Source organism: Dipodomys spectabilis, unplaced genomic scaffold, assembly GCF_019054845.1.
Source record: "Dipodomys spectabilis isolate Male_0828 unplaced genomic scaffold, ASM1905484v1 ptg000039l, whole genome shotgun sequence".
NCBI classification, from domain to species: domain Eukaryota; kingdom Metazoa; phylum Chordata; class Mammalia; order Rodentia; family Heteromyidae; genus Dipodomys; species Dipodomys spectabilis.
Window position 1 is genome coordinate 8,197,186 of NW_024870716.1, and position 8,306 is coordinate 8,205,491.

General features: G+C 44.5%; 1 protein-coding gene across 4 annotated transcripts in view; it reads right to left on the reverse strand.

Annotated features, from left to right (window-relative positions):
• Window positions 1-7,090, reverse strand: part of Lrrk2 (leucine rich repeat kinase 2) — a 126,652-nt gene extending 119,562 nt beyond the window's left edge. For 3 of the 4 annotated variants that reach the window (XM_042677546.1, XM_042677545.1, XM_042677544.1), the window contains exons 1-2: window positions 6,861-7,090; window positions 6,490-6,575 (exon numbers count right to left, since the gene is read on the reverse strand). In XM_042677546.1, the coding sequence (XP_042533480.1) occupies window positions 6,490-6,575; window positions 6,861-7,014 (240 nt within the window). In that variant the 5' untranslated portion in view covers window positions 7,015-7,090. The remainder of the gene's footprint in view (window positions 1-6,489; window positions 6,576-6,860) is intronic. The other variant, XM_042677547.1, reaches the window with a different exon arrangement.
• Between the last annotated feature and the right edge of the window lie 1,216 nt (window positions 7,091-8,306).

Here is an 8,306-nt window from a genome sequence, read left to right on the forward strand (position 1 = left end):
GCTAGCACTCTACCACTTGAGTTCTAGCACCACTTCCGGCTTTTTCTGTTAATGTGGTACTGAGGAATCAAACCCAGAGCTTCATGCATGCTAGTCAAGCACTCTACCACTAAGCCACATTCCCAGACGAAGTCACTGTTATTCATGGGTTGGAGGGGAGGGAAGATCCTAATTCCAACAAGGTTAAATTTAACCCATTCTTTATGTTGTCTACAAACACACTTAATCCTTTCTAATACATTGGAGACTTATAGTTGATGTGGTAAGGAGAGAAACAAAGCAAAAAGAATATGCTTATTATATAAATGTAGTACCAAAATTAAGTTTGGGGAAGTGTTAGTATGGCTCAAAGTGGTAGAGCAATAGCCTTGAGCACAAAAGCTCAGCACCCATGCCTTGAGTTCAAGCCCCACAACCAAAAAAAAACCAAAAAACAAAAAGGACAGAAAATTAGGTTTGGAATCCAAGTTTGATGTGTGATAAAAGTATCAATATAATGTGAATCCTGAAAGTAAGACTCACTCACTGTTAGTAAGAATTATTTAATGGAGGATTTGAGGTGGAGGAAACATGACTTGAGCAGACTTTTTTTTTTTTGTGGGGGGGGGGGGTGGTCCAGTTGTGGGGCCTGAACTCTGGGCCTGGGCACTGTCCCTCAGCTCTTCAGCTCAAGGCTAGCGTTGAGCAGACTTTCAAAAAATGCTTTACAACTAAGACTAGAGATTGATTCAGAGGAGGTAACCCTTGCTACATACCACCAGATATATACAGAGGTGATAGTTCAGAGAGCTAAATTACAGGGCTAAAAAATTTAAATCTCAAGTCAGGAGCCACTGACTCACACCTGTAATCTTAGCTACTCAGGAGGCTGAGATCTGGGGATCACCATTCAAAGCCAGACTGGGCAGGAAAGTTCATGAAAATCTTATCTCCAGTTAGTTTTTTAAAAGTCCGAAGTGGAACTGTGGCTCAAGTGGTAGAGTGCTAGCCTTGAGCAGTAAAGATCAGGGATAGTGCCCAGGTCCTGAGTTCAAGCCTAAGACTGGCATAAAATGGAAGGAAAGGAAAAGAGAGGAGAAGAGAGGAGAGGAGAGGAGAGGAGAATAAAGGGAAGGAAAATAACGGAAAGGAAAGGAGGAGGAAGGCAAGGAGGGAAGGAAGGAAGGAAGGAAGGAATTTAGATCTTTTCAATAAAGCACAACAGCACAAGATTCTTGTCTCCAGAAGTAAATAAGAATTCCTCACAAAGATGAGAACCTGTACAATCTCTTTTCCGTATCATTCAAGCATGATTTTTATCCTATTTCCTTTTCAATAAATTCAGTTTGCTTTAAAAAGGCAACCATTATGGGGTTGCATCAATCAAGATGCATTGTACTCATAAACTGATACACTGAACTGAAAAAAAAAAATGAAGGCAGCCATTTCTAACAGCTTTATTTAAGTAGAAGCTATGTTTAAATGGGACCTACTCCTCCACAGACACTGAACAGATAGTGACAATTCAGCTGTCATAGTAACTGGCTATTTTTGAGGGTTCACAAATCACATTGAGATTTTCTCTTACCTCCCAGTACTTAAAAAGACAACATCGTGAAGAGATGGTGATTGGGAGATTGGAATCACATAGGGTGCTAAACTCAGGTGTGTTCCTATGTGGCTCACTCAAGGAGAAAACCTGCTGTGTTTGGGTGGCTAAAGCTCCCACCCCAATCATTTGCAAAGAAGAAAAAAGAAAAAAAGATTCAAACACCTGAACTTTTAGTGACCCTGGGCAGCTTCTAAGATGAAATAGAACTTTCCAACACAAAGCAGAGGTACCAATTGATTCATTCATCTATCTAGCTGAAAGCTCATCTTCCAAAGAGGAAATTTCCCACCTTGCCTAGTTACAACACACTTAACTTGGAAATTGCTCATTATTATAATTATCCTCTAAACTTAAGCATTTCATTCATGCACCAGGGGAAAAAGTCTATGGGTGAAAGGAAAATTTAGCCTCTATCATTTAGTTTGCTCCCTTTCTGCTGTGGAGAAAGAGAAATAAAATTGAGGAGGAGAGAGATAATGGCTGGAAGATAGAAGAGAAAGGTACATGACAGTCTAACTTCCAAATTCACTGAAGACTGTCATTTACAAAGAAGTATTCATAAAATAAAAAAGACTTTGGAAGTCAAAATTTAGAGTCTGGAATATCCTGTTACATAACTTCTGGAAACAAACTTTAACATGTACTTATGAAGAGAAACTCACCTTTACTCCTCAGATACATCTAGAGAGATTTTGTTCGTTTGCTTACTTGTTAGTTTTTTGTTCCAGCATTTGAGCTTTGACTCAGGGCTTCTTGCTCTTGTATGGCTTTTTCACTCAAAGCTGGTGCTCTACCACATTAGCCACGCCTCAAATGTAGCCTTTTGCTGAATAATTGGAGATAAGAGTCTCAAGGTTTTATCTGCCCAGGCTGTCTTTGAACCTGGACCCTCACATCTCGGCCTTCTGAGTAAAAAGGATTAACGATATAAGCTACGTATGCCTGGCTCAGCTAGAGTTTTCATTGTTATTACTTCATTCTTATTGTTTGTTTTAATGTTTTGTTTGTAACTGTACTAGGATTTAAAAATCAAGGTCTAGCACTTGCTACACAGGTGTTTTATCCCTGAGCCATAGCTGCCCATTTTCAAGAGGTTTTTATTTAGTCCTGTCAGCTAATCAGATATACAAAGCATTAAAGGATACCTATACTAATCACACCATTAATTTGAAGAAATTTAAGGAGACAAAATCTACTTTCAAATGGAATATTAAAATCTCATTAGAGGCTAGATACTGGGGGCACCTGCTTAGAGTCCTAGCTTCTCAAGAAGCTGAAATCTGAGGACTACAGTTCAAAGTCAGCCTGGGCAGGAAAAATCCATGAGACTCTTACCTCCAGTTGACCATCAAAAAGCAGGAAGTAAAGCTATGACTCAAATGGTACAGCACTAGCCTTGTGCAAAAAAGCTCAGGAACAACCCCCAGGCCCTGAGCTCAGGCCACAGGCTAGGAACCAGTGTACATGCACACATACACACACAATCACACTATGTTAGTGAAATGAGCACACTCCTTCCCCTCTCCACAGCTTAGCATGCTCCCTTCCTAGGCAACACTAGGCCCTTCTCTGGGGCACCGTAGAAGGCAACAGGAGCCCCTTAGAGTGACCTTCAGGTCTGGGCAGCTGCCGGACCCTTATCTACTATTTGGACAGCAGCCATACATTCTAGTCCTCCATGATGAAGCCCCTGGCCCACACATCCACACCAGTGTCTCCGCCTCCTAGCCCCTTCTAGCCCCACCTAAACCTCCTAGGTTATATAGGTCACCTCAGACAATAGCCAGTATTTCTCACTTCTCCCTTGTGAGAATGAGTCTTGCCAGCCCCCTTTCCTGGCAATAAACCTGTCTTTCTTTTCTGTACCTGGATATCTGCATGGTTCTCTGGTAAAGTCTAATTTACCCTATCACACTAGAAATTCCTTTCTATATCCCTTCAATTAATATTGATGTCAGTCATTGTACATGGCATGGCCAAGGTATAATTTACCTCTGTATAATTTACTTGCTTATACTGAAAGCTTGTGAATACAGCAGCTAGCTGACTGTGGTGGAAAGAGACTTGGTAGGCACAAGAAAACTTCAGTCCTGGTTCTATCATAAGCTCAAGAGGTCATACACTCTCATTGAATCCCTGAGAGGGTAAAATATCACCAAGATTTCAGAGAGTATAGTGGAATTCCAGAAGGGAATCAAATGATGTAATATGTATAATACCTGCTGAAGATATACACATCTAATAAGGCCAGAAATATTAATTTTATTCCACTAAATCACCAAATCAAAAGACTACTCTTAAGCTGGGTACTGTGGCTCACACTTGTAATCTTAGCTACTCAGGAGGTTGAGATCTGAGGATCACAGTTCAAACTCAGCCCATAGAGAAAAGCCTGTGAGAGTCTTATCTCCGATTAACCACTTTGGCTCAAGTGGTAGAGTGTAGCCTTGAGCATTAAAACCTCAGGTACCGCATCCAAGCCCTGAGTTCAAGGCCCAGGACTGGTGCAGGCACACACACACACACAAACCTATTCTTAATTTCAGCCTTACTTTGCCTCTGTTTCCTTCTGGGCAAGGATTTGGAATGACTACTATTTATAACTACTTCAGACAATGGAGCTGAGACTTGGGCAGTTTTCTACAATTAAAAATTGGAGGTCCTGGGGATATCATTTGGTGCTACAATGCCTACTTTAGTAACATGCAAGGCCCTGGATTTCAATCCTGAGTCCAGAAAAAGAAGAAATAGACAGTAAGTAGGTGGTAAGCTCTTTTGGGTTCTAAAGTGTGGCTCTCTGTCCCCTGGGATCTAAAGACCAAAGCATCCCCAGGGCCCAGCTTGCCTCAGTAGTACCAAGCAAGAGGAGCCAGCAAGGAACCAGATCCAGCCAGGCACTTGCGAACATGAAGCAGAGGCAAGTAAGAATGATGTGGGTGGAGAGGAAACAGCACAATAGGCCAAGGCCTGAAAAAATGACTCATATTCCATGAAGAAACTGCATATTTTTTAAGGGCTACAAAGAACAGTGTCTTTGCCATACCTCCATCTTCCTCTTGGGTTTTTGTTTGACAGCAAACTGAAAATCAGATAGAAAATAGCTCACAGTTGAAGAAAAGGAAAAGTATTGCTCTCATATAAAAGAATACGAGAGGTGAGTAGGGCAAGTCATGCCTGTAATCCCAGCCCTTAAGAGCTGAGGTAGAAAGACTACAAATTCCAGGCTAAACTGGATTATAATGTGAAACTTTGTCTCCAAAGGAAAAAAATAATATAAAAGGTAGCTGTATGGTTCACGTAGGCTAGATTTATCTATAGACTGAGATAAAAAGAGCAGATATAATGAGAGATAAGCACCAATTTAGAAAATGAGATAAAAGTATCTAGCCTCTCAAGTGAGTATTAAGAAACAGGCTTTCTCAAAGAGACAGGTTGACTGTGGCCCACAACTCGTGTCTAATGTGTGTGAGAATCCATCTCCAAAATAACAAGCAAAAGGCAGAACTGGAAGCATAGCTCAAGTGATATAGAACCAGCCAAGCGAACCAGCCAAGCAAGCCAGCTAAGCAAACACAAAGCCCTGAGTTCAAACCCTGGTACTAGCAAAACAGACACCCTCCCATACACACACACACACACACACAAAGGCTTTCTCAGTCTAGGCATAGTGGTGTATGCCAGTAATCTCAGTACTCAAGAGGCAGAGTGAAGAGGATTATGTCCAAAGCCCAACACAGGTAAAAAAGTTAATATGAGCCTCTATCTGAAAAACAAACAAAAGCACAAGGACTAAAGGCACTGCTCATGTGGTAGAGCACCTGCTTAAAAAGCAGGAGGCTTAGTGGTCAATTCCCAATACATGATTTTTAATGGCTTTCTTCCTACATGTACCTCCTTGGAGTTCAAAGGCCAATTCTCTTCTGTTAATGCAGATGACAAAAGTGATTTCAGTTCCCCAAATCTCACAATGCTCCCAAGGAAGTGTTCACCTTAGGCAGAAAAGTTGTACATCACTTTTTAAATAGCTCTAAGATATCCAAGGTATTTAGCATATTTCTGGATTTCCTCCCTACATTCTTTTTTATGACAACAATTGAAATATATAAAATGTAAACACAGAGAAATACTAAGACATCACTTGCTTCAGATAGCACAGGTTAGAAATCTGTCTTCAGAGTAAAATGAATAATAAGATGAAGCTTATGAGAGATTTCTAGTTAATCACTTGTGTTTTTATGACTGCTAATTATTGCCATTTCTCAAACGTTAGCAATAGTGTTCTAGCTAGGGTGTCCTGATCCTTAGGGAAATTCTCAGAATAGCTTGATACAAACACTAACGAACTCATCTTTCCATTATCAGAACTAAACGTCAACTTATTTTTAGTCTACTCCTATCACCATCTATATTGTCAGTTTTTAAAAGTTATGTCTCCCGGGACACCAATGGCTCATGCCTCTAATACTAGCTATCAGGAGGCTTAGATCTGAGGATCACAGTTCAAAACCAGCCAGAGCCGGCAAATCCATGAAACGGTTATCTTTAATTAACCAGCAAATCTAGAAGTGGAGCTGTGGCTCAAGTAGTAGAGCACTAGCCTTGATTGGAAAAGCTCAGGGACAGTGCTGGGGCCCTGAGTTTAAATCCCAGGACACACACACACACACAGTTACCTTATAAAAGACAATCAGGAAACAGACTAAACAGCATGCCCTTTTACTCTGTGAAGCTTGGCTAATGATTTGACAACAGCTCCATCTTAAAACCAGGGTCCACAAGTCCCTTGAACCAAATCTCACAAAGAACAAGAACTGGGAGGGGGTGGGGGAGGTGGAGGGGGATGAGAGGAAGATAACCACTTTATGAGGAGGTGATCATGAACATGAAAACAACTCTACCTGCTGCACACTGGCGACTCTCATATAGGAATCCAAAACGATCAGCAGAGGCACGTGGAAATTTTTGCCTTCGAATAACTTGGAGGCTGGAAGAGAAAGTGGGGAGGGGGGTCAAGTCACAACACAGCAAGTGTGTGTGTGTGTGTGTGTGTGTGTAAGTGTGAAATAGGAAAACCAAAGACGTGAGAGCTCAAGGTCTTCCTGAAATTACCAGCTCTTCTCTGGCCCTGAGGAAAAAGAGGTGAGAGAATGTAGCAGCAGCAGCTGCAGCGGCTGGGAAGGGAAGGGCAAAGTTTGCAAAAGACAGGAGGAGGAAGGAGGTGGGGAGGAGGGGAAGGGGAAGGGGCAGCTCTCGCCCTGCTGATGATTACCGTGATCGCAGTAGGTGAACACCAGCATGTCCTCCAGGATTTGAACTAGCGTCTCTATCTGTTTTCCTTCCTGGACATTGTTCAGTCTGACTAGCAACTTCTTCAGAGTTTCCTCGTCCTCCTCTTCGCATCCCTGACAGCTGCCACTAGCCATGGTGGTCCCCAGGCACACCCCCAGATCCGGGAAAGGGGAGAGGGGTGCCACCGCCTCTCCCTGCCCACCCCTACCCCGGCTAGCCCCGCTCCCCGCCCGCCTGCAGCCCGCGCTCCCCGCGGGCCCCGTGGGCACCCACGCCCGCCTGTTTAGGAGGAAGGCGGAGGCTCTCCGCCCCGCACTGCCCTCCCTCCGCCCCAGCCCTCCTCCTCCTCCTCCACCTCCCGAGCTTCCTCCCCACCCCCAACCCGCCCCTCCTCCTCCTCCTCCTTTTCCTCCGCTCCCGCGCCCAAACCCAGCTCAGCGCCCGGCCCTAAGGATCCGCCGAGCCGCGGCGCCGTGCGCCCCCGTAGTGGCCATCCGGGCGGGCGCGCGCGGCCCGAGGGGCCCGGGGCCGGGCTGGCCGCAGCTGCGGTCCCCGAGTCCCCGGGCGGAGATCCGGCCCGCGACTGCGCCGCCGCCGGCTCGGAATGGATCCCCGCCGGCTGCCTGGGCGCACAGGAAGCCCAGGATCCGGATTCCTCCAACCCCCTTCCCCCCGGACCCGCGGCCACCCTCGGCTCCGGGACCCGCCGGCCAGGCCTCACCAGCCCCCCCTAAAGTCTGGGAAGGACGAAGATTAAAAATGAAAGCAGATCTAAGAATAGAAACCAGGGCGTGGGGGAAAGAGCTGCCCGGTTGATCCCATTTAGGATAATATTCTTTCTTCTAGAATCTCCCTACAGGGAGAGATGATGGAGCTTGGGGATGGACAGATGGAACTTGTTTTCTGTGATGTTGCTGTGGCTTATGTAAAAGAAGAAAATAAAATGGTTCCCTGATAGTTATCTGCCTGCCCAAAAGTTGTCTGCCCAAAAGAGGTACTAAATTAACTCTGGAAAAATATGAAGTTAACGCTAGGCCAGATCCTGGGAGTTTGAGGTACAGCCAAATTCATCAGTTTTCCGTGCTAGAACTATGAGAAACGGGGCCAAGGAGAGCACAAAGGCAGAAGATGCAATTTTAAATATTTTTGGTTAAATTTAAAAAAAAAAAAAAGACATGACTTACATCTGGACCGCTAAAGAAATATAGTTCCGAGCTGGTGGCTCAACCTGTAATCCTAGCTACACAGGAAACTGAGCATCACAGCAAGGTAGGAACGTTCCTGAGACCCCAGTTAACCAGCAAAGAAGCCAGAAGTGGAGCTGTGGTTCCGTTAAGAGTACCAGATTTGAGCAAAAAGCCAAGCCATTGTGTAAGGCCATGAGTTCAAGCCTCACTACTGCACAAAAAGGGAGGAGGGTGGGGAA